The sequence below is a fragment of the Oncorhynchus tshawytscha genome, linkage group LG13 (assembly GCF_018296145.1).
Source record: "Oncorhynchus tshawytscha isolate Ot180627B linkage group LG13, Otsh_v2.0, whole genome shotgun sequence".
Classification (NCBI taxonomy): domain Eukaryota; kingdom Metazoa; phylum Chordata; class Actinopteri; order Salmoniformes; family Salmonidae; genus Oncorhynchus; species Oncorhynchus tshawytscha.
In genome coordinates, this window is record NC_056441.1 from 31,295,846 (window position 1) to 31,322,653 (window position 26,808).

A 26,808-nucleotide genomic window follows, 5' to 3' on the forward strand; every position below is an offset into this window, starting at 1 on the left:
ACCCGTTTATGGGAATCTTCCAACCAGGTTCTCTGGAAAACCTGGGAATTATGGGAAAGTTACAACTCTTTTCTTGTATTTTTTATTCTAGTCTAACCCTACGCTTGTCATGGGTTTCTACCTCACCTGCCTAATGTATTTTTCTTACTATATTATAGACTAGGGTGGGAAAATATGTTATAGGGTAGTGTTATAGCCTATGCAAGAATGTCTTACCTGCTGGAACTGAATGTGCAGTTTCTGGCTCTGCTCAGTCATCTCCAGGAACTCCCTCATGACCTCATCCTTCTCTTTGCGAGACTGCTGCAGATTGGCTGTGAGTTGTGTGATGATGCCGTCGCGCTGCTTCAAGGCAGCCTCGAAGTCCTGCAGCTGGAGGATCAAAAAGAGTACATTGTGTATACCTTGCATAATCAACCTCAGTGATTCACAAGTCACACTTTACTATGAGAAAGAAAATCGTACACTGACTTGACTTTGACAAACACAAAGTGTGGTCTCAACAATGGAAGTAGCTAGTTTGGGATATTTGAGGGTAAAGGAGTATGGGTGGTAATACGATCACAGATCAATGTTTTTAAACCAAACAAGAAAAGTGATGTATTCCATTGAAAAGGGAAATACCAACAATAGTTTATATGCACTTTACATGTGTGATATATTTCACTTGATATTTACAGAGTTCTCTCATATATTTAAGTAGTATTCTGAATATCAGAACATAAGAGAGCTCTCATATTGCTAATAACTTCACTACCCTAACCATTTCTAAGCTGCATCCTCAACCAAAGGTCAGCCCAGCAGCGTGGGCTAAGCAAGGCCAACCCCTTATGCAATCTGCTTGATGAATTAGACTCAAACATTTTAAATATTATATGAACTTTTGCAGTTAACAGGGGAAGCAGGTTATTTACTTTTTTCTTTAACTACCAATTTGAATTCCTTCATACATACACAGAGCGCACATAGCACATTACCTGTTGCACACCCTCTGTGCCGAAGGCCACTCTAAATTCCTCCAGCTGTCGGCTCAGCTCCTCCACCACCAGAGTCTTGGCAGCCAGCTCTTCCTCCATGACCTGTACCCTTCCGCCTCTCGCCTCCTGCTGCACAGGGTGCACTTCCTCCTGTCGTGTGGGGGGGGGTGACAATGGCTAGATGAGAATTAATCTAACATCCAAAATAGCCACAGAACAGAGGGGGGAAATGGTACCTGTAGCTTGCTTTGCAAAAATTAGCATCCAAGATTGCCACAGAACTGAGGGCGAAATGGTAGCTAGCTTAGCAAATAGCTCATCTCAAAAACCACCACTGAACCAATTAGTTAGCATCCAAGGCCGTCACAGAACTGAGGGGAATTATATAAATTTACTAGTCAACATCAAAACTGCCAAAGGACTGGCAGCCATTAAAGAGCACAGTGCTGGCAATGGTTCCCTCTTTCGCATTTCGCTCTGTATTTCACTACTGTTACCTTATCTGTCACACTTCCCTTTTTCTTTCTACCTAGTTCCATCTTCTTTTTGTTCTCAGAATGGTTTTAACTTCTTAACTCTCAAACAAAATCACACACAGTCAATCACTTAATTTGCTGTTTTTCTCAGCCTCTAACCCCTCTTTCTCACCATCCCTCGCTCTTCCTACCTGAAAATGGCAAGATTACGTGTAATTTAGCAAATGAGCAGCTCTTGTATAATTGTCCAACGCCCCCTTCTCTAGCCACTTCACCAGTCCATCCCCAATCCCTCTTTTTCTACTTCTCTTTCTCCCTGTTTTCCTCTTTCTCTTCTGACTTCCAGAGTAATTTGCACCTCTGAAATGTCAATTTCCCTACTCCCTATCCCTGCTGTTAAACTGGGGAGTGGAAGTTGAAGGATGACAGCAGCAGCCCGCCGACAATGCTGCTGTTGCTGCTCTGCAGTCCTTCGCCTTCAAATTAAAACCACTTCACAAGCTGAGGATCCCAGAAGCAGAGAATAAAAGGGACTTGGTTAGTGAGTTAGTCTGAGGAAAATCTCAGGGTTAGGAGGTCAGAATGCAGTGCGGAGACAGAGAGAAAACATGTTACATTAAAAACAAACAAAAAAAGAGTGCAGTCAGTGCAGAGGTGAGTTGGCTTTTTAACGAAAAACAGTGGCTCGTTGTCTAGTCAATTGTCGTACTGTACCCAGATAAACTCCTTGGAAGTCTCCATTGGGATCTCGGTCATCTCAAGGCAGCCATTCACCTGTTAATTCACAATACTGTTTGGTAAAGCAGGAGGATTTCTTGGTTCAGCTTCCCATTGTTCACTCATGTACAAAGCACAGAGTGAAGGATGTAATTAAATGTGGTATTTTGGTTCCGTCGTACATGTCAGACTTAATGTAATGACTGCCGCCTTCTTCAAACCATTAAACTCGGTGTCAGAGGCAGAGCTTTTAATGGCGGCCATGTAGAAGAGGGGGAGGTGAGAGGTGCGGCATGACTACTTTGACTTGTCAAGTTCAGATAAATGACAGAAGGAGACTTGGAGAGCTGAGAGTGCCTGGCAACAAGCTAGCCGAGTCACGTGGTCTGTTCCAAGAGGAAACCTGGGAAAAGGCAGGACCTAAGCCCCAAACCGTAACACTAATCCTCAATAGCAGAAGCCCTCAGTAACAGATCTATGGTCAGCTTACCCTTTGTCAAATCTGAACCAAATACTTAAGGTGAGGAAACAAATAAGACATTTTGCAATTTGGGTGAACTATCCCTACAAGTACAGTATATTAACACCAATAAAAAGAGTGTTCTCTGTTTGTTGTAAACTATGACAAAAGTAACTCACCTCGGAGGAGTAGTCTTCGGCTGTGGTGGACACTTCACTATCTGGCTGCCATAGGAAACAACAGGAGGATTCATCAGACCCTGCATGGGGAGGGACTCACCATAATAGGCCCACCGTGTGTCACCAGAACAAGTGGCCCACACAAACACAGCCCCACCAGCGGAGCAGAGTGGATTGCATTACAATACAACAAGAAGAAGGAAAAACAAAGCTTGAAAGTGCATTAAAACTGAAGGACCATAACTACATGAGTCAGCAGTTTTAGCTAAAACAAGCCCATCCTAGGTCAACATTGTGTGTACAGTTAGTATTCTGCTTGACAGTCCCATTACTTCAAGAGCGAAAGTACAGTGAGAGAGGGACATTCTGGGGGAGGAGTTCATGATATGACAAGCCTATTGTTCTCTCATTTCCATTCTGTCTTTGTGTGGCAAGTTCTGGTCAGTTTCTGGAGAAGAATAAGTCAATAATGGCGATGTCAAATGCTGTCTGCCCCTTTGACCTAGATCCAATGGGGCATTTTGGAAGCATGCTGTGCCACATTCAATTACGGGGCGCAACCTACTTTTTATTCAATTGAATAATGGCAGATCATTAGAGCCTTTTCTATAAAGGGGCTAATTTCACTTTAACAAGATAAAAAGTTAGAACACTATGGGGCAAGATGAGGAGAAATTAAATGAGAGGTTTTATTGTCCGAGTTAAATGGCACATTAGGCCAATAGTTCCTTTTCATTGAGGATCGAGAATGGCTTTGGTATCGGCAACAGTCTAGCCTATATTGCTTGGACTGCTTGTTGAATTCTGGTGATTCTAGGGAAGGTAGAATAGGAAACGGCATTGAATGTAGCTTAGTAGCAACACTAGATGTCATTTTTTTGCAAGCATGAATCGTGAACAATTTGGCACTTCTCTTTAAGAAATCACATGTCCAAGATCCTGTGGGGGATTGGAATAACATTTATCTAGGTTAGGCCTATCACTTGACAATTATGAAATCGGAAACGTGAATATGAATTTCAAAGATAGTCAAGCAGCTTATCATGGATTTGACTGTATCAGGACGTCAAAACATCAGATAATCAGCCTCTATTATACCACTTGTGTCAGATGGGAACTGCGGTTCATCTGTTTAAGATATGCGCAGGTGAGAGACAATACAACAGGTCAGTGCTAACACAGATCTCTGTGAAGCCATCTATCTATACAAGTGCTCTGGAGGGGAACACTTTGAAGCTGGTGTTTCCACAGCAACCCCTCACTGCAAGGGAAGTTGCATGGCTACTAGGAACGTCTGTGTTAATTCAATGGTACGCCCTGGGCCAATTACACCCTTTGTCTTGGGTATGAAAACAAATTGTGAGAAGACAGACAAAAAAATGTAAAAGTGTCAACTAAATGTTTGAACCGTTTATCCGTCTCATTACAAATATGGATTCAGATGAGTCCGAATTCAACGGCATGAGTCCAAACTCACGAGCACCTTGGACCTATGAACATTTTACCATTAAAATGACAGAAGTGGCAATTCGTGACAAACAGTTAGGCACGGTGCTGATCAAAATGTCTGCATGCCGACAGAAATACAGTAGTCACGATGGAAAAAGTGCTGAGCTATACCTCAAGAATACTGACCACCAAAAGAAAAGACCGGCAGCAGCCACTCTATTCAATCACCTCCAGGTCCGTTTTGTGCTACAAGGCCACGAAGCTTTCCAACACTACAATGAGGCGGCTCAACCTGTTTAAAGGCAAATGCATGTTGCCATGGCAACCCATCATTTCCCAGTCACATTCGGGCGACAAGGGGAGGAAAAAATGTGGTGTGGTTTTTCAGCAACAGAGGGAATGAAAACTATTAATGCTGTTCGTGACACAAGTGTTACAAAAGAACAGAAGGGAGGGAGGAAAGGGGAGTTTGCATTGTTCGGCGTAGGTGGAGTGCGGAATTGGGGGTGGCATGGTACATGCACCTTGTTCGACACCTGCGGATAAGCTCAAGGTTGTGAGGGGCTTCCCGATTGTCTGTGAAACGCATTAAATATTTCACATTGACGGTGTAACGGTGAGCCGAGTTAAATTAATAACGGCAGACTAAGGCGGTCATTTGAAAGAGGGAGAGATTGATTGAGCGAGCGAGCTTGCAATGAAGCATTAAAAACAAATGTCTGAAGAGCTGGGAAAAGCAGCCTGAACAATTATTATTTAGCTCATTATCTAACCAGAGTTGAAGAAAAACAAAACACACTAAATAATACTTTAACCCAGCACAATAACAATATTCACAAATAGAAAGAAATGCAGTTTGCCAGCTGTAACTTCAAATTCTGCTAAATAGGTGTTGTGATTCAGCAAATCAAGAGCTTACAGGGACACTTATTGGCTACTCCACTGTTTAATATTGAACCATTGAAAATCGGCACTCACAAAAGTAGCTCATGGCAACTGCATAGGTTACTTCAGGGGACTGTTGTTTGATATCTGCTCAAATGGATTCAGACAATGGCTTTGATGCAACAAAATGTGAATCGCTTATCAGGGTCTACGTCATTGAATATCTCTCTGTATGCGTGATAACCAAAACCTTTATGTCATGTTTGGACCACTACATTTTGCATTTTTATTTATCTACTGTAATATTCTATTTAACATTTTAGTAATTTAGCAGACACTCTATCCGGAGCATCTTACAGTAGTGAGTGTATACATTTTCATACTTTTTCAAGCCAAGCAACAAAAATGTGCACCTTAAAACTGTAGAAATGCTTTAGAAATAAAATAGTATATTTAGCATTAATTCATATTTGTGATTGAAGTTACCATGATATTTTACTAGGTGATCAGTATGGGACAATACAGGAAGCCACAGAAATATCGGGCCAATACTGCTTACAATACTTCTCTATCATAGTATCAGCAAAAGAAAGATCATAGCACTAACGTACATGATTCAACTAATCTAGGTTTTGAGCGGTAAATTAGCTCAATCAGTCCAGTGGTTTTTGGCCTTACCTCTATGGTGTACGTCTGGTCGTGTTTGACCGGCTCACCACAACGCAGGGTCCTAGCGAAGGTAAACTCTGTGGTGGGGGGGTCCGGTTCACCTCTTCCTCCTCCTACCACCCCCCTATTCCCCGACACCTCTTCCCCTACCGACTGATCCAACTCCTGCTCGGCCTCCCCTCTCCCCGGTCCATCTCCACCTGGGTCGTCGTCTGTTTCTCTCCTCTTTTTCTTCTTCTGCTTCTTCTTCTGTCTGTCTGCGTGAGCTTTCCTCTGCCGGTACTCAGCCAACTGGGGTCACACAGGGAGAACAGGGAAGAAGGACAGACAAAAAGGCAAGGCAGGGTCAGTGAGGTTAAATACAGAGATTACAGTGTGTCTGCGCTGTTTAAGAGGCAGTCCAACAAACTTGGCTAAATTCTAGGTTTAAGGCCAGATGCTATGCTACACTGAACACTGACTATTTACCAAAACAAACTACGCTAAATGCTACACTTTACATTCCTTCAAAAAAGCAAGCACAATCAACTTCAAATGATCTTTGATGATTAGTTCAATTAGCCTTTTCTGTAAGATTAGGCCTACCCAAGAATCAACTACTACTCAAATTCAATAATTGTCAGAGGGTAAAAAAATTGCAAAGCAGAATAATACTTACAGTAGTGCTACATTACTTGGTAAACCTGGTGTGAAACATTGCGTGTGTCCCGGAGCTATCAACCTCCGATGCGAATGTAAATCCTTGCCGTATATAGGCCCCTAATAAACAACAGTTTGCTTCCTGTTGTGGCTCCCCCTGATCTTTTAAATACCCATTAAAAGGACCATTTTTTTTAACTTCCTAGACGTCAAACATCTAATGACTGAAACGCATGGGTAATTGGGTGTATGGATGAGCCGCAGTTTTCACCCACCGTAAAGCTTTTGCCGTTTCAAATGATCCTCCCTTTCCTAAATATTAGTGTGCAAAGTGATGTCTTTAGGAACAAAGGGAAGAAAAACTGTTTGGCTCGGCAAGGTTGAACACATCTGCATCTATGAAAGTCTCGAAAGATGGCCAAACGCTAATTGAGTGAATGGCGGTTTTGGGATTATCTAAATGATCCCCAGTTTACAATTGGTTTATTCATCCTACTCCTCTAACTATTCCCCAGGTTGCTGTAAATGAGAATGTTTTCTCAGTCAACTTACCTGGTAAAATAAGGGTTAAATAAATTGTATTTAACCATATATATTTCACACACACACTACCAGGCAAAAGTTTGGACAGACCTACTCATTCAAGTTTATTTTTGATCATTTCCTATATTGTAGAATAATAGTGAGGACTTTGAAAAAACACATCTGGAATCATGTAATAACCAAACAAGTATTAAACAAATCCAAATATATTTTATATTTGAGATTCTTCAAAGAGCCACCCTTTGCCTTGACAGCTTTGCACACTTTTGGCCTTCTCTCAACCAGCTTCATGAGATAGTCACCTGGTATGCATTTCAATTAACAGGTATGCCTTGCTAAAAGTGAATTTGTGGAAGTTATTCCCTTAATGCGTTTGAGCCAATCAGTTGTGTTGTGACAAGGCAGGGGTGGTATACAGAAGATATCCCTATTTGGGAAAAGACCAAGTCCATATTATAGAAAGAACAGCTCAAATAAGAAAAGAGAAACGACAGACCATCGTTACTTTAAGACATGAAGGTCAGTCCATCCCGAAAATCTCAAGAAATTTCTTCAAATTCAATCTCAAAAACCATCAAGCGCTATGATGAATCTGGCTCTCATGAAGACGGCCACAGGGAAGGAAGACCTAGAGTTCTCTGTTGCAGAGGAAAAGTTCATTAGAGTTACCAGCCTCAGAAATTGCAGCCCAAATAAATCCTTCAGAACTCAAGTAACAGACATCTCAACATCAACTGTTCAGAGGAGACTGCGTGAATCAGGCCTTTATGGTAACATTTCTGTTAAGAAACAACTACTAAAGGATACCAATAATAAGAAGAGACTTGCTTGGGCCAAGAAACACAAGCAATGGACATTAAGACCGGTGGATATCTGTCCTTTGGTCTGATGAGTCCCAATTTGAGCTATTTGGTTACAACAAATACAGCTGTGTCTTTGGACGCAGAGTGGGTGAACGGATGATCTCTGCATGCGTGTTTCCCACCGTGAAGCATGAAGGTGGTGTGATGGTGCTTTGCTTGTGACACTCTGTGATTTATCCCGTCTGGTTTGCGCTTTGAGGGACTATCATTTGTTTTTCAACAGGACAGTAAACCAAAACACACCTCCAGGCTGTGTAAGGTATATTTAACCAAGGAGAGTGACGGATTGCTGCATCAGATGACCTGGCCTCCACAATCACCCGACCCAATTTGAGATGGTGAGTTGGACCACAGAGTGAAACAAAATCACCCAACAAAATCTGCCAACTTTCTACTTTTAAACTCGGACAAAACAGAGATGCTTGTTCTAGGTCCCAAGAAACAAAGAGATCTTCTGTTGAATCTGACAATTAATGTTAATGGTTGTACAGTCGTCTCAAATAAAACTGAAGGACCTCGGCGTTACTCTGGACCCTGATCTCTCTTTTGAAGAACATATCAAGAGCATTTCAAGGACAGCTTTTTCCCATCTACGTAACATTGCAAAAATCAGAAACTTTCTGTCCAAAAATGATGCAGAAAAATTAATCCATGCTTTTGTCACTTCTAGGTTAGACTACTGCAATGCTCTACTTTCCGGCTACCCGGATAAAGCACTAAATAAACTTCAGTTGGTGCTAAATACGGCTGCTAGAATCCTGACTAGAACCCAAAAATGTGATCATATTACTCCAGTGCTAGCCTCTCTACACTGGCTTCCTGTCAAGGCAAGGGCTGATTTCAAGGTTTTACTGCTAACCTACAAAGCATTACATGGGCTTGCTCCTACCGATCGCTCTGATTTGGTCCTGCCGTACATACCTACACGTATGCTACGGTCACAAGACGCAGGCCTCCTAATTGTCCCTAGAATTTCTAAGCAAACAGCTGGAGGCAGGGCTTTCTCCTATAGAGCTCCATTTTTATAGAATGGTCTGCCTACCCATGTCAGAGACGCAAACTCGGTCTCAACCTTTAAGTCTTTACTGAAGACTCATCTCTTCAGTGGGTCATATGATTGAGTGTAGTCTGGCCCAGGAGCGGGAAGGTGAACGGAAAGGCTCTGGAGCAACGAACCGCCCTTGCTGTCTCTGCCTGGCCGGTTCCCCTCTTTCCACTGGGATTCTCTGCCTCTAACCCTATTACAGGGGCTGAGTCACTGGCTTACTGGGGCTCTCTCATGCCGTCCCTGGAAGGGGTGCGTCACCTGAGTGGGTTGATTCACTGATGTGGTCATCCTGTCTGGGTTGGCCCCCCCCTGGGTTGTGCCGTGGCGGAGATCTTTGTGGGCTATACTCAGCCTTGTCTCAGGATGGTAAGTTGGTGGTTGAAGATATCCCTCTAGTGGTGTAGGGGCTGTGCTTTGGCAAAGTGGGTGGGGTTATATCCTTCCTGTTTGACCCTGTCCGGGGTGTCCTCGGATGGGGCCACAGTGTCTCCTGACCCCTCCTGTCTCAGCCTCCAGTATTTATGCTGCAGTAGTTTGTGTCGGGGGCTAGGGTCAGTTTGTTATATCTGGAGTACTTCTCCTGTCCTATTCGGTGTCCTGTGTGAATCTAAGTGTGCGTTCTCTAATTCTCTCCTTCTCTCTTTCTTTCTCTCTCTCGGAGGACCTGAGCCCTAGGACCATGCCCCAGGACTACCTGACATGATGACTCCTTGCTGTCCCCAGTCCACCTGGCCGTGCTGCTGCTCCAGTTTCAACTGACCTGAGCCCTAGGACCATGCCCCAGGACTACCTGACATGATGACTCCTTGCTGTCCCCAGTCCAACTGACCGTGCTGCTGCTCCAGTTTCAACTGTTCTGCCTTATCATTATTATTCGACCATGCTGGTCATTTATGAACATCTTGGCCATGTTCTGTTATAATCTCCACCCGGCACAGGCAGAAGGACTGGCCACCCCACATAGCCTGGTTCCTCTCTAGGTTTCTTCCTAGGTTTTGGCCTTTCTAGGGAGTTTTTCCTTTTCCTGCTTGCTGTTTGGGGTTTTAGGCTGGGTTTCTGTACAGCACTTTGAGATATCAGCTGATGTACGAAGGGCTATATAAATACATTTGATTTGATTTGAAGTGCTCAACATATGTGGGAACTCCTTCCAGACAGTTGGTAAAGCATTCCAGGTGATCAAGGCAAAGGATGGCTACTTTGAAGAATCTAAAATATATTCTGATTTGTTTAACACTTTTTTGGGGACGACATGATTCCATGTGTTATATTATGTTTTGATGTCTTCACTATTATTCTACAATTTAGAAAATAGTACAAATTATGATAAACCCTTGAATGAGTAGGTGTGTCCAAACTTTTGACTGGTACTAATGTGTATGTATGTTATGCACAGTGGGGGCAAAAAAAGTATTTAGTCAGCCACCAATTGTGCAAGTTTTCCCACTTAAAAAGATGAGACGCCTGTAATTTTCATCATAGGTACACTTCAACTATGACAGACAAAATGAGAAAAAAAATCCAGAAAATCACATTGTAGGATTTTTTATGAATTTATTTGCAAATTATGGCGGAAAATACGTTTTTGCCCCACTGTATGTTATGTCATGCTATGTTATGTAATGTATGTATACACTCTCTCTCTAGACTAAAATCCAAGTAATACTTGATCCGGAAATGTGGTTGGAGGCTCCATATGGAGAGTGTGTTGCAATTGCGGAACCTCGAGAGGCAAGCAGAGGCCAAATCGACCGCCGTACCGCATCTCCATGTACCTCACACATTTTGGAACAATGCGGAGGGCTCTGTATAGCTCTGCATTGACATGATTGGTTGAAGGTAGGTGGAGGCAGTAGGTCCTGCAGAAAGCACAAACTCACTTCCTTGACAACAACTCTGCACCGCTCAGCAAGCGCAAGAAGTATGAATGCCCTGACTTCCGCTGAGGCCATATCACATTAAATGCTGCCAGACCATGTGCCCAGATGCACACAATCTCTCCAGAATGCGTTCTCCCGCCAATTTGTGCACATTCATTGTTTCATAACTTTATTGTGTGAATTGTTTGCATTTGATTGTTAGTGTATATCAACTCCTCATTACATATATCACCAGCAGTACATTTACAATTAATTCCTAACCTACAATGTTTGTTAATTTGGTTATGGTAATTTCTGTTAATTCATTCAATATTATTATTCCAGTCTTCCCCTTATCATTGTCAGAGTGGACACATTCTTTGCAGAGCGCACAACCTATGCTACACTTATGAGGAACAAGTTTAGGCTTATTTCATTCCATTGAAGAGTTTTGTCAATTTAGTCAGTCTCTTTTGTTTGGAGCACTCCTGTCAGGAGTTAGGACAAGCACTCATTGAAATAGGCCTACAAGCTACCGTGGCTGCGCGCAAATGTAGGCATACAAATGTGCCCATTTGGTGTTTCTGATAGGCTTTAACGCACCACCACTAATGACCTGTGGAGCTTCTCAAAGGAATGTTTTCTTCACTTCAAACAGCAAGCAGAAAAAGTATCTCTCTACATCCATTGAGAATGACAATAGTTCCTCAAGTGTTTGAAAAATCTTTCCAGTGCTCTCCCTTTCGATAACAACTCAGCATGAAAGGGAAAAATGTCATGCTCTGATCCAGTGGAAATGTCATAAAATAGGACTACCTGATTACTTCTTATCAGTGCTCGACTGAAATAGGTTCTGGTACCCATTTTGGGTGCTGGTACTGTTTATATTTAGGTGCAGGTGCTCCACAAGTCTTTTGAGCTAATTGTCTATAAAAGGAACAGGAGCTCTAGCAGTAGAACATTTAAGGGGCCGATGGTTAGCTCTGGTAAACTCCTGCCAACTCAAGCAGTACTTCTTATCCCCTGCGCAAATAGCCTACAGCTGTGTCTGTTCCGAGCTCACTGGCACAGGACTCTGTGGGCCCAGAATATTTTACACAATGTTGCAAGTTTGCTAGTGCACGCTTCAGCCGGACCCAAGTTAATAGTTGATAGAAGACAGGCCATGTGTAGCCAACTTGATTTATAGGATATTTATTTTTAAATCAGGATATTTTCTACCTGCAGGCTGCAATGTTTTTATTTCTTGGCTTTATGTGGGCTATTTTTACATAGTTGGTAATGGCAATAGAAGTTCCTTTTTAGGTTTGTATCATTTTCATTTGGTTACAATTTTGATGAACCACATGACAATGATTTTGAGATATGAAGACGTTATTATAAATTAAATTAAACTCACGAAAATTTGCATATGAAAACCATAACTGGCACGCAGATCGGTAGAAATGGTAAGATAAATTGGCATTCCACATGAGAAAGGTTGCCGACTCCTTGTGTAGCCTATTAGCGGCAACGTCAGGAGAGCAAAGGCAGAATCTGTGAAAGCCAGCAGGAGCGGGAGGAGAAAAGTTGGGTCAGGTTAAGTTACTTTTCATTCTGGATATCTAGATCTCTGGCGCCCTCAAGACATTTGTCTTATTTAATCAAACCATAAGCATCAGACAAGCTCAATGCATATAGTTGATTTTATTAAAAACACATATTTTTTATTTTTTTAACATTATATTTAAAAAATATATATATATTTTTTAAACACGTTTAAACATTTCGACCAATCGATAGGTCGAAAGAACAGATGATTTACGGTCGACCAAGATATATACACTGCTCAAAAAAAATGAGGGAACACTAAAATAACACATCCTAGATCTGAATGAAATATTATTAAATACTTTTTTCTTTACATTTTACATAGTTGAATGTGCTGACAACAAAATCACACAAAAATTATCAATGGAAATCAAATGTATCAACCCATGGAGGTCTGGATTTGGAGTCCCACTCAAAATTAAAATGGAAAACCACACTACAGGCTGATCCAACCTTGATGTAATGTCCTTAAAACAAGTCAAAATGAAGCTCAGTAGTGTGTGTGGCCTCCACGTGCCTGTATGACCTCCCTACAACGCCTGGGCATGCTCCTGATGAGGTGGCGGATGGTCTCCTGAGGGATCTCCTCCCAGACCTGGACTAAAGCATCCGCCAACTCCTGGACAGTCTGTGGTGCAACGTGGCGTTGGTGGATGGAGCGAGACATGATGTCCCAGATGTGCTCAATTGGATTCAGATCTGGAGAACGGGCGGGCCAGTCCATAGCATCAATGCCTGCATCTTGCAGGAACTGCTGACACACTCCAGCCACATGAGGACTAGCATTGTCTTGCATTAGGAGGAACCCAGTGCCAACCGCACCAGCATATGGTCTCACAAGGGGTCTGAGGATCTCATCTCGGTACCTAATGGCAGTCAGGCTACCTCTGGCGAGCACATGGAGGGCTGTCCAGCCCCCCAAAGAAATTACACCCCACACCATGACTGACCCACGGCCAAACCGGTCATGTGTTGCAGGCAGCAGAACGTTCTCCACGGCGTCTCCAGACTCTGTCACATGTGCTCAGTGTGAACCTGCTTTCATCTGTGAAGAGCACAGGGCGCCAGTGGCGAATTTGCCAATCTTGGTGTTCTCTGGCAAATGCTAAACGTCCTGCACGGTGTTGGGCTGTAAGCACAACCCCCACCTGTGGACGTCGGGACCTCATACCACCCTCATGGAGTCTGCTCAAACGGTCAGAAACAGACACATGCACATTTGTGGCCTGTTGGAGGTCATTTTGCAGGGCTCTGGCAGTGCTCCTCCTGCTCCTCCTTTCACAAAGGTGGAGGTAGCGGTCCTGCTGCTGGGTTGTTGCCCTCCTACAGCCTCCTCCACGTCTCCTGATGCACTGGCCTGTCTCCTGGTAGCGCCTCCATGCTCTGGACACTACGCTGACAGACACAGCAAACCTTCTTGCCACAGCTCGCATTGATGTGCCATCCTGGATGAGCTGCACTACCTGAGCCACTTGTGTGGGTTGTAGACTCTGTCTCATGCTACCACTAGAGTGAAAGCACCGCCAGCATTCAAAATTGACCAAAACATCAGCCAGGAAGCATAGGAACTGAGAAGTGGTCTGTGGTCACCACCTGCAGAACCACTCCTTTATTGGGGGTGTCTTGCTAATTGCCTATAATTTTCACCTGTCTATTCCATTTGCACAACAGCATGTGAAATTTATTGTCAATCAGTGTTGCTTCCTAATTGGACAGTTACATTGTCTTGTTTAAGTGTTCCCTTTATTTTTTTTAGCAGTATATATATATATATATTTCTTTTTTTTCCCCCCGGGGACAGTCCGACATAGAATAAACAAATCAGCTCTCAGAGCATGCGCGACTGTGTGTACACACACACAAACTTCCCTCAGTGTGCAGTCCGCACCCAAACACACAAATGTAATTTCCCTCTGTGCACCAACAGTCTGTACAGTTAATCGCCATAAGTGAATGCTGGCACTAATTACATGACTTGGACAGTAAAAGCCCTGATATCCATTATGGATGAAGGACTGGTGACAGCCACTGAGTGGGGTGAAGTGAGTGAGTGAGTTCAGTCAGTGAACTGAATGGCCGGCTATGGGAGCTGGGTGAAAGCAGGGGAGCTCACACAGCAGGCTATTATGGGCAGCAGATGTCACACGGCATGGCGAGCAACAGGTAGCCCCTGTTGCCAAGGATACTACACCCCACTTACCTGGGGGGGCTGACTGCACCGTCAGACAACGTAGCTTAAAAGAGGGCACATTTCCAGACTGAGGTTTCCTAAAGCACTAGACCTCAATGCAGCTCTACCTAGTGCATGCAGCTATATACAGTGGGGAGAACAAGTATTTGATACACTGCCGATTTTGCAGGTTTTCCCACTTACAAAGCATGTAGAGGTCTGTAATTTTTATCATAGGTACACTTCAACTGCGGAATCTAAAACAAAAATCCAGAAAATCACATTGTATGATTTAAGTAATTAATTTGCATTTTATTGCATGACATAAGTATTTGATCACCTTGTTTGCTACGTTTTTGTAAAACATGCTCTTTACATTGATCGTTTTGAAACTTTCTCTGCAAAGCTTAACTTTGATAAAGATTTCATATGGTCTATAATTGGTTTCTCTTTTTATTGTCCGTATCCTTTTTCAGCGTTATGATATAACGGTTGGATATCATCTTCAGAAACGTGCATTAACTACATTGTGTGTGCTTTTTCTGATATGCATTCTTTAGACTTTTACTGAAGCCATTGTTGACATATTGAAAATTGTGAAACCTTAGAAATATATGCAGAAATGCATTCCTCACACATGGCAGTAGGGTGTTTTTTGATAGAAAGATCAGAAGAGTGTTTATCCACAATCTGTGACTACATGTAGGTAGAGTTATTAAAGTGACTATGGCCACATATCAGATAGTAGCAGCAGTGTAAAAGAAGGGGGGTGAAATGCAAATAGTCTGGGTAGCCATTTGATTAGATGTTCAGGAGTCTTATGGCTTGGGGTTAGAAGCTGTTTTAGAAGCCTCTTGGACCTAGAGCCCCAAGTCTAAGACCAAAAGGCTCCTTGACCACTTCTACCTCCAAGCCATAAGACTGCTGAACAATTAATCAACTGGCCACCGGACTATTTACATTGACACCCTCCTCCATTTGTTTTGTACACTGCTGCTACTCGTTTATTATGCATAGTCACATCACCCCTACCTACATGTGCAAATTACCTCAACTAACCTGTACCCCTGCACACTGACTCGGTCCCGGTACACCCTGTATATAGCCTTGTTATTGTGTTACTTTTTACGGTAGTTTATTTGGTCAATATTTTCTTAACGCTTCTTGAACAGCACTGTTGGTTAAGGGCTTGTAAGTAAGCATTTCACGTTAAGGTCTGCACTTGTTAGGCCTCCCGGGTGGCGCAGTGGTTAAGGGCGCTGTACTGCAGCGCCAGCTGTGCCATCAGAGTCCCTGGGTTCGCGCCCAGGCTCTGTCGTATTCGACACGTGACAAATAAAGTTTGATTTGAAAAACATCAAGCGGTATGATGAAACTGGCTCTCATGAGGACGCAGAGGATAAATTCATTATAATAACTGCACCTCAGATTGCAGCGCAAATAAATGCTTCACGGAGTTCAAGTAACAAACACATCTCAACATCAACTGTTCAGAGGAGACTTCAAGAAATCAGGTCTTGATGGTTGAATTGCTGCAAAGAAACCACTATTAAAGGACACCAATAATAAGAAGAGACTTGCTTGGTCTAAGAAACGTGAGCAATGGCCATTAGACCGGTGTAAATATGTCCTTCCAGGTGAAGCTGGTTGAGAGATTATCAAGCGTGTGCAAAGAAAGCTGTCATCAAGGCAAAGGGTGGCTACTTTGAATATAAAATGTATTTTGATTAACACTTTTTTGGTTACTACTTGATCCCATATGTGTTATTTCATAGTTTTGATGTCTTCACTATTATTCTACATTGAAGAAAAAAGTAAGAATAAAGAAAAAAGTAGTAGGTGTCCAAACTTTTGACTGGTACTATATATAAAAGACAAAAATGTACTTGTGTAGTTTATGCCCTTAGCCTTTGCATATACCATTATGTACAGTGCCTTCAGAAAGTATTCATACCCCTTAACTTATTCCAAATTCTGTTATGTTACAGCCTGATTTCAAAATGTATTTATTTTTTTAAATCCCCCCTCGCCCATTTACAGACAATACCCCATTAAGATAAAGTGAGAACATGTTTTCAGAAATGTTATCAAACGTATTAAAAAATAAAAAATATATAATTTAGATAAGTATTTACACCTGAGTGAATACTTCGTAGAAGCACCTTTGGCAGTGATTAAAGCTGTGCGTATTTCTTTCAGTTGTGAGACTAAGAGCTTTGCCCACCTGGAATGTACAATATTTGCACATTCTTTGCTAGATAAACATTCAGGTTTTGCCATCGATTTGCAAGTAAATTTAAGTCAAAACTAACTCGGCCAGGAACATTCACTTTCTTCTTGGTAAGCAACTCCAGCGTAGATTTGGCCTTGTGTTTTAGGTTACTGTCCTGCTGAAATGTGAACTCATCTCCCAGTGTCTGGAAAAACTCCTCATTCCTTAACGATTTCAATCATTTCCATGAAATGTTGCAGCGACCACTATGTTTGAAAATATGGAGAGTTGTACCCTTGTAATGTCTAGTATTGTATTTGCCCCAAACGTAACACTTTGTATTCAGGACAACAGTTAATTGCTTTTACACATTTTTTGCAGTATTACTTTAGTGCCTTGTTGCAAACAGGATGCAAGTCTAAAACATTGTTTTTAAATTCTGTACATGCTTCCTTTTTACATTTTTTCCCCCTTTTTCTCCCCAATTTCAATCCAATTACGATCTTGTTTCATTGCTGCAACTCCAACAGGCTCGGGAGAGGCAAAGGTCGAGTCATGCGTCCTCCGAAACATGACACGCCAAGCCGTGCTTCTCAACACCCGCTCGCTTAACCTGGAAGCCAGCCACACCAATGTGTCGGAGGATTTACAGTTCAATTGACAACCATAGTCAGCTTGCAGGCACCCAGCCCGCCACAAGGAGTCACTAGAACACAATGAACGAAGTAAAGCCCTCCCGGCCAAACCCTCACCTAACCGGGCTAACTGTGCGCCACCCTATGGTACCTCCGGTCACGGCCGGTTGTGACACAGCCTGGAATCGAACCCCAGGCTGTAGTGACGCCGCAACACTGCGATGCAGTGCCTTAGACCGCTGCACACTCGGGAGGCCTGGCTTCCTTCCGTTCACTCAGTCAATTAGGTTAGTATTGTGGTGTAACTACAACGTTGTTCATCCATCCTCAGTTTTCTCCTATCATAGCCATTAAACTAACTGTTTTAAAGTCACCATTGACCTCATGGTGAAATCCTTGAGAAATGTCCTTCCTCTCTGGCAACTGAGTTAGGAAGGACGCCTGTACCTTTGTAGCAACTAGGTGTATTGATACACCATCCAAAGTGTAACTAATATTTTTGATAGTTTTTTTACCCATCTACCAATAGGTGCCCTTCTTGGCAAGGCATTGGATAACCTCCCTGTTCTTTGTGGTTGAACCTGTTTGAAATTCACTGCTCGACTGAGGACCTTACAGATACATATTTCCAACCATAATTTGCAAATAAATTAATTATAAAGCCTACAATGTGATTTTCTGGATTTTTTTCCCTAATTTTGTCTGTCATAGTTGAAGTGTACCTATGATGAAAATTACAGGCCTCTCGTCTTTTTAAGTGTGAGAACTTGCACAATTGGTGGCTGACTAAATACTTTTTTGCCCCAATGTATATGCTATCTGTTAGTAAGAATACAATAGTTAAATTAAGAGCTTAGTTGGTTTAGGCACAGAAAAAGGAACCAACCTTCCGGCAAACCATGATTGGCTGAGATAATGATTGGGCTGGACACCGAGAGATGAGTTTGCATTGGTCTGCCATGTAGCACGCTTCGCTCTATAATATGAGCTGGTCAGAATGAATAGGTTATCCTTTCTAAAGCAGCTTTTTTGAAAGATAATCACATAGCAGAATTGCAAAAATGATGCTCTCCACTTTCTGGAGGACCGAGTTTTGAAATCAGTGGAATTAGAGTATGATAGCTAAGGAGATGGATAAAATTCTGGCGTGTGACTGCAAATATGCAGACGGAATTGAAAAGAGAAGACACAGAAGGCTGTTGTAAAACACCTGTCTCCAGATTACATCTTCAAACTAAGAAGAACCATGGCATCTGCGATAGAGAGCGAGAAGCGCTCATCCATTTATACGGTAAGAGTCTAGCTAGATACATTTTCAGATATTACACGTTTCTCATTTTGTCAGAAAGTTGCTTTCATTGCAAGTGAAAGAGTATTGTTAGCTAGCTAGCTAACGTTACATGTATGATCTGCGTAGTAAAATTACTCGTATCTCAGAGCCATTTGCATTGCTAGTTATAGCCTAATCTTAGCTAGCTAACATTGAACCTGGTTGGTTAGCTACCTGCAGATTCATGCAGGGTATTAACATATTGAGTTGGGATTATGGTTCATTGTTTAGCTAGCTCACTACTCGTCCAAACAAAAGACTCCGCTATGAAAGTACAGTTGAAGTCAGAAGTTTTACATCTTAGGCAAATACATTTAAACTCAGTTTCACAATTCCTGACATTTAATCCCAGTAAGAATTCCCTGTTTTATTTTAAGAATGTGAAATGTCAGAATAATAGTAGAGAGGTTATTTTATTTCTTTCATCACATTCCCAGTGGGTCAGAAGTTTACATACATACACTCAATTAGTATTTGGTAGCATTGCCTTTAAAATGTTTAACTTGGGTCAAACGTTTTAGGTAGCCTTCCACAAGCTTCCACAATGTGTTGGGTGAATTTTGACCCATTCCTCCTGACAGAGCTGGTGTAACTGAAACAGGTTTGTAGGTCTCCTTGCTTGCTCGCACAAGCTTTTTCAGTTCTGCTCACACATTTTCTATAGGATTGAGGTCAGGGCTTTGTGATGGCCACTCCAATACCATGACTTTGTTGTCCCTAAGCCATTTTGCCACAACTTTGGAAGTATGCTTGAGGTCATTGTCCATTTGGAAGACCCATTTGCGACCAAGCTTTAACTTCCTGACTGATGTCTTGAGATGTTCCTTCAATATATGTACATAATTTCCCTCCATCATGATGCCATCTATTTCGTGAAGTGCACCAGTCCCTCCTGCATCAAAGCACCCCCACAACATGATGCTGCCACCCCCGTTCTTCATGGTTGGGATGGTGTTCTTCGGCTTGCAAGCCTCCCTCTTTTTCCTCCAAACATAATGGACATTATGGCCAAAGAGTACTATTTTTGTTCAGCAGACCAGAGGACATTTCTCCAAAAAGTTCGATCTTTGTCCCCATGTGCAGTTGCAAACCATAGTCTGGCTTTTTTATGGCGGTTTTGGAGCAGTGGCTTCTTCCTTGCAGAGCGGCCTTTCAGGTTGTCGATATAGGACTCGTTTTACTGTGGATATAGATACTTTTGTACCTGTTTCCTCAAGCATCTTCACAAGGTCCTTTGCTGTTGTTCTTGGATTGATTTGCACTTTTCTCACCAAAGTACGTTCATCTCTAGGAGACAGAATGAGTCTCCTTACTGAACGGTATGACGGCTGCGTGGTCCCATGGTGTTTATATTTGCGTGCCATTGTTTGTACAGATGAATGTGGTACCTTCAGGCATTTGGAAATTGCTCCCTAGGATGAACCAGACTTGTGGAGGTCTACAATTGTTTTTCTAAAGTCTTGGCTGATTTCTTTTGATTGACTCAAATTATGTCAATTAGCCTATCAGAAGCATCTAAAGCCATGACATCATTTTCTGGAATTTTCCAAGCTGTTTAAAGGCACAGTCAATTTAGTGTATGTAAACTTCTGACCCACTGGAATTGTGATACAGTGAATTATAAGTGAAATAATCTGTCTGTAAACAATTGTTGGAAAAATTACTTGTGTCATGCACAAAGTAGATGTCCTAACAGACTTGCCAAAACTATAGTTTGTTAACAAGAAAGGTGTGGAGTGGTTAAAAAGCGAGTTAACTCCTCCAACCTAAGTATGTAAACTTCCGACTTCAACTAACTATTTCAATAGAATGTTTTTGTTGTCACTACGACAATTGTCGATTGACGCAGCTGGTAAATTCGCTCTGGCTATCTACTATGATTTCAGCACACTCTCGTATGTGTGTGCCAGAGTGAAGAATAACTGACGAATTTAGGAACACTCAACACCCGTTGAATAAGGCGGGTGTCAGTAAACATTTGCAAAACAGCATAAATAAATTGTTACCAGCAGCAGTTGCAGTCACCAACACTCTAGATAACATACAAACAGCCTAACCTGCTCTGCTATAGGGCGAGTAAAATGGTCAGAGTGAGCTGTTCTCTCATTTGTGCCTGGAAGTAGCTAGCAAGCTAGCCAACGTTAGCTTGGGTGCTTGACTGCTGTTAAGTCAGAACAATTAGTTCAAGCATTCTTTTCGCTCTGAATTTGTAAGAAAGCTAACGTTTAATTAAGTTCCTTGCTCAGAACATGAGAACATATGAAAGCTGGTGGTTCCTTTTAACATGAGTCTTCAATATTCCCAAGTAAGAAGTTTTAGGTTGTAGTTATTATAGGACTATTTCTCTCTATACCATTTGTATTTCATTAAGCTTTGACTATTGCATGTTCTTATAGGCACTTTAGTATTGCCAGTGTAACAGTATAGCTTCCGTCCCTCTCCTCTCTCCTACCTGGGCTCGAACCAGGAACACAACGACAACAGCCACCATCGAAGCAGCGTTACCCATGCAGAGCAAGGGGAACAACTACTCCAAGTCTCAGAGCGAGTGACGTTTGAAACGCTATTAGCGCGCACCCCGCTAACTAGCTAGCCATTTCACATCGGTTACACCAGCCTAATCTCAGGAGTTGATAGGCTTGAAGTCATAAACAGCTGCTGGCAAATGCAGGAAAGTGCTGTTTGAATGAATGCTTACGGGTTTTGCTGGTGCCTACCACCGCTCAGTCAGATTGCTCTATCAAATCATAGACTTAGTTATAACATGATAACACACAGAAATGCGAGCCTTAGGTCATTAATATGGTCAAATCCGGAAACTATCATCTCGAAAACAAGACGTTTATTCTTTCAGTGAAATACGGAACCGTTACGTATTTTATCTAACGGGTGGCATCCATAAATCTAAACATTCCTGTTACATTGCACAACCTTCAATGTTATGTCATAATTCCATAAAATTCTGGCAAATTTGCGGCCCAAACTGTTGCATATACTCTGACTCTGCGTGCAATGAACGCAAGAGAAGTGACACAATTTCACCTGGTTAATATTGCCTGCTAACCTGGATTTCTTTTAGCTAAATATGCACGTTTAAAAATATATACTTCTGTGTATTGATTTTAATTAAGGCCTTGGTGTTTATGGTTAGGTACACGTTGGAGCAACGACAGTCCTTTTTCGCAAATGTGTACTGCATCGATTATATACAACGCAGGACACGCTAGATAAACTAGTAATATCAACCATGTGTAGTTAACTAGTGATTATGATTGATTGTTTTTTATAAGATAAGTTTAATGCAAGCTAGCAACTTACCTTGACTTACTGCATCCGCGTAACAGGCAGTCTCCTCGTGGAGTGCAATGTAATCAGGTGGTTAGAGCGTTGGACTAGTTAACTGTAAGGTTGCAAGATTGAATCCCCCGAGCTGACAAAGTAAAAATCTGTCCTTCTGCCCCTGAACGAGACATGTAACCCACCGTTCCTAGGCCATCACTGAAAATAAGAATGTGTTCTTAACTGACTTGCCTAGTTAAATAATGATTAAACAAAAAGGTGTAAAAAAATACAATGAAAATATATTTAAAAAGTTAAAATGTTATCGGCCAAATTGGTGTCCAAAAATACTGATTTCCGATTGTTGTGAAAACTTGAAATTGGCCCTAATTAATCGGCCATTCCGATTAATCGGTCGACCTCTAATTTGCACAGCAGAAACAAATTCAATTCATTTTCTCCCAAAAGTAAATTGGAATCCTTGGCTAATCTTTCACAGAGTTCAATTGCAGATGATTCTGTGTTGCCCTATATGGCAAAGGACCATTGAGTTGGACAAGCACATGGGACTGAGGCCTGCGTAGTAGGTGTATAATGCCATCTGCAGTCTCAAAGATGGATTAACTCTGATATTGTTTTGCAAACATTCTTTATCTAGGACAGACAGGTAATTAATTCTTCAGTGATTATTCCTATGCTACTCTAAGCACTTCAAAGCAAAACATTGGCTTGTTGGATAATAATTCTAGAGATTTCTGCATCAAACATTCCATCATTGAGTTGTTTCACAAAAGGTCTAGGTTAGCTAATTCAGCCGCTGGCACCGTTACAAGAGAGCGATTATCTGTTACTCAGTGTCACTGCTTATCCCCCACTGATACCAACAATAGATAAACACAATTAACATCGAACACCGTACCATACTAGGTTCAGTGTTTTGAGGCTTTCTATTTGATCAATTATGGCACATTGAGTAATGTTTGCTGTATGTGAGTGATGATTGTTCACTTAGACAGATCACACTATAGATAGCTTGTTTTCTGTGCCCACTAGGCTACTGTGAATTTTTTGTTGTTGTAACAAGCACTGATTGAAAGACAATGAATAACGATCAACAGCAGATTCAATTAGGCGGTAGTGTAGTTATAGGCCTAAATACATGGGACCCTTATCACAATTGTAACACCAGTCTTCAATGCCAAGATGAATACTAGAATGACTTAGGCTATAGCATTAGATGCTCAAAGGCAAAAGGCAGAACAATACACTAACCACAGCTGGGTGTACAAACAGAAAATGTATAGGTAGCCTAAAAATGTTGTACCTCCAAATGGTCATGAATGTGTTCAGTTGGCTGTGGTTGAACTAAGGGCACTTGGCTCTGGAGACTAGACCATTACACAAGATAGCTTTAGACCGAAATGGAGTCATTAGCAGAGTCAAGACTGATTAATTACCCAAAGGCTCCGAACGTACGCTCAATATGGACTAAACAGAGTGTGACCACCATACGGGGTATTAAAACTTGATTCAAACTTGTAATTGCTTGCGAGTCGGAAGTAGCAGACAGTTTTACTATAGGAATTGCAGGATTGATTCAAAGTGCCACCTCCAAGAGCAGAAAAAATGTCATACACCCATAAAGTAAAGATAGGTCTATTACTTTAAGGATCTTGCTGAAAGGAGCTTAAGTGGTAGGTGTTTAGAGGCCCCTATCTTGGTAGAGTGGAGACATTTTTGCATTTTTCATCAAATTTCCTGCAATTAAAAAAATTTCTCCATGGAGCTAAGAGACAATGTTGCAGTTTGAAAGAAAATTTCATGCAATTCTATGCATTTTGCCAAGGCTAATGCTGTGTTCATTTGGGCGGGGGGTTCTCCCTGTCTAGCTTTTATTTTGGTGATTGTAAATTCTCAAAGATAATATTATTAAAAGTGCAATTTGCTGAAATCGCGCTGTCTATTGATGGATGCTGAAATTCTAATAGTTGGAACTAATTTCAGTTTGTGACAAAAAAACAATGTATAGTGTAGAGAGTTACAGTAACATCTAAACAGTTGTAAAATATATTTTCAATTTCTAAAAATATTGTATTTTCAGCTGATTGAAACAGGTGTACAAAACTCAAAAGTAAGATGCAAAAACAAAATTTAAGAACGGGAGACATAGAATTAGTGCCCATAAAACAGATCTACCACTTACACTTGCATTTAATGAGTGACAGATCTATAACTCATTTCTATGTGAATTTGATCAAGTCATCCAAAAAGTGACATATTGCAGCTTTAAACAATATATATTAGGTATTTTCTATGTACTTTATATATGGTTGTAGTCATTTAAAAGCATTTTTCCAACACGGAAAATATATACACTACCATTCAAAAGTTTGGGGTAACTTAAAAATGTCCCTGTTTTTTGGGTCAACTTTAAAATGTTGTTTTTGAAAGAAAAGCTAATGTTGTCCTTTAAAATTACATCAAATTGATCAGAAATACAGTGTGGACATTGTTAATGTTGTAAATGACTATTGGAGCTACATAGGCCCATTATTAGCAACCATCACTCCTGTGTTCCAATGGCACGTTGTGTTAGCTAATCCAAGTTGATCATTTAAAAAAAGGCTTTTGCAATTATGCTGTACTGTGAAGGGAGCAGTTCACAGTGTTGTACGAGATCTTCAGTTCCTTGGCAGTTTCTCGCATTGAATTGCCTTAATTTCTCAGAACAAGAATAGACTGACGAGTTTCAGAAGAAACTCTTTGTTTCTGGCCATTTTGAGCCTGTAATCGAACACACAAATGCTGATGCTCCAGATACTCCACTAGTACAAAGGAGGCCAGTTTTATTGTTTCTTCAATCAGCACCACAGTTTTCAGCTGTGCTAACATAATTGCAAAAGGGTTTTCTAATGATCAATTAGCCTTTTAAAATGATAAACTTGGATTAGCTAACACAAGGTGCCATTGGAACACAGGAGTGATGGTTGCTGATAATGGGCCTCTGAACGCCTATGTAAACTTAGCAACAACAAAAAACGTATTTTTTAGGACCCTGTCTTTCAAAGATAATTCTTAAAAGTCCAAATAACTTCATAGATCTTCATTGTAAAGGGTTTAAACACCGTTTGCCATGCTTGTTCAATGAACCATAAACAATTAATGAACATACACCTGTGGAACAGTCTTTCAGACACCAACAGCTTACAGACAGTAGATAATTAAGGTCACAATTATGAAAACTTAGGACACTAAACAGAGGCCTTTCTACTGACTCTGAAAAACACCAAAAGAAAGATACCCAGGTTCCCTGATCATCTGCGTGAACGTGCTGCAAGGAGACATGAGGACTGCAGATGTGGCCAGGGCAATAAATTGCAATGTCCATACTGTGAGACACCTAAGACAGCGCTACACGGAGACAAGACGGACAGCTGATCGTCCTCGCAGTGGCAGACCACGTGTAACAACACCTGCACAGGATTGGTACATCCGAACATCACACCTGCGGGACAGGTACAGGACGGCGTCAACAACTGCCTGAGTTACACCAGGAACACACAATCCCTCCATCAGTACTCAGACTGTCTGCAATAGGCTGAGAGAGGCTGGACTGAGGGCTTGTAGGCCTGTTGTAAGGCAGTTTCTCACCAGACATCACCGGCAACAACGTCGCCTATGGTCACAAACCCACCGTCGCTGGACCAGACAGGACTGGCAAAAAGTGCTCTTCACTGACGAGTCGAGGTTGTCTCACCAGGGGTGATGGTCGGATTTGCGTTTATCATCAAAGGAATGAGCAATACACCGAGGCCTGTACTCTAGAGCGGGATCAGTTTGGAGGTGGAGGGTCTGTCATGGTCTGGGGCGGCGTGTCACAGCATCATCGGACTGAGCTTGCTGTTATTGCAGGCAATCTCAACACTGTGCATTACAGGGAAGACATCCTCCTCCCTCAAGTGGTACCCTTCCTGCAGGATCATCCTGACATGACCCTCCAGCATGACAATGCCACCAGCCATACTGCTCGTTCTGTGCATGATTTCCTGCAAGACAGGAATGTCAGTGTTCTGCCATGGTCAGCGAAGAGCCCGGATCTCAATCCCATTGAGCACGTCTGGGACCTGTTGGATCGGAGGGTGAGGGCTAGGGCCATTCCCCTCAGAAATGTCTGGGAACTTGCAGGTGCCTTGGTGGAAGACTGGGGTAACATTTCACAGCAAGAACTGGCAAATCTGGTGCAGTCCATGAGGAGTTGCTGCAGTACTTAATGCAGCTGGTGACCACTCCATATACTGACTGTTATTTTTGATTTAGACCCCCCTTTGCTCAAGGACACATTACTCCATTTCTATTAGTCACGTCTGTGGAACTTTGTTCAATTTATGTCTCGGTTGTTGAATCTTATGTTCATACAAATATTTACACATGTTAAGTCTACTTTAAATAAACGCAGTTGACAGTGAGAGGGTGTTTTTTTTGGATGAGTTTAGAAATTCAATTAAAAGCCAGCCGTTTCCAGCTCCAATAGTCATTTACGACATTAACAATGTCTACATTGTATTTCTGATCAGTTTGATGTTATTTTAATGGACTTTTTTTTTTTGCTTCTCTTTGAAAAACAAGAACATTTTTAAGTGACCCCAAACTTTTGAACGGTAGTGTATATATATATTTTTTGCACAGTTTGGAATTAGGACATGCAAAAAAAAAAACGCTTAGGCGGCCCACCCAAGGATTTCAATGGCAGAAAAATCCCTGATGAATAAAATCAACTAGCCCTAAACTCCATTTCCGTGATCAGTGAAATGGGCTGTGTCAGAGTTCT

The 26,808-nt window shown here is 41.8% G+C and overlaps 1 protein-coding gene across 6 annotated transcripts in view; it reads right to left on the reverse strand.

Moving 5' to 3' along the window:
* Positions 1-26,808, reverse strand: part of akap9 (A kinase (PRKA) anchor protein 9) — a 160,832-nt gene that overhangs the window by 127,456 nt on the left and 6,568 nt on the right. For 5 of the 6 annotated variants that reach the window (XM_024441459.2, XM_024441460.2, XM_024441462.2 and 2 more), the window contains exons 2-6: positions 5,822-6,103; positions 2,810-2,854; positions 2,168-2,227; positions 978-1,127; positions 217-372 (exon numbers count right to left, since the gene is read on the reverse strand). In XM_024441459.2, coding sequence (XP_024297227.2) covers positions 217-372; positions 978-1,127; positions 2,168-2,227; positions 2,810-2,854; positions 5,822-6,103 — 693 coding nt within the window. The remainder of the gene's footprint in view (positions 1-216; positions 373-977; positions 1,128-2,167; positions 2,228-2,809; positions 2,855-5,821; positions 6,104-26,808) is intronic. The other variant, XM_024441461.2, reaches the window with a different exon arrangement.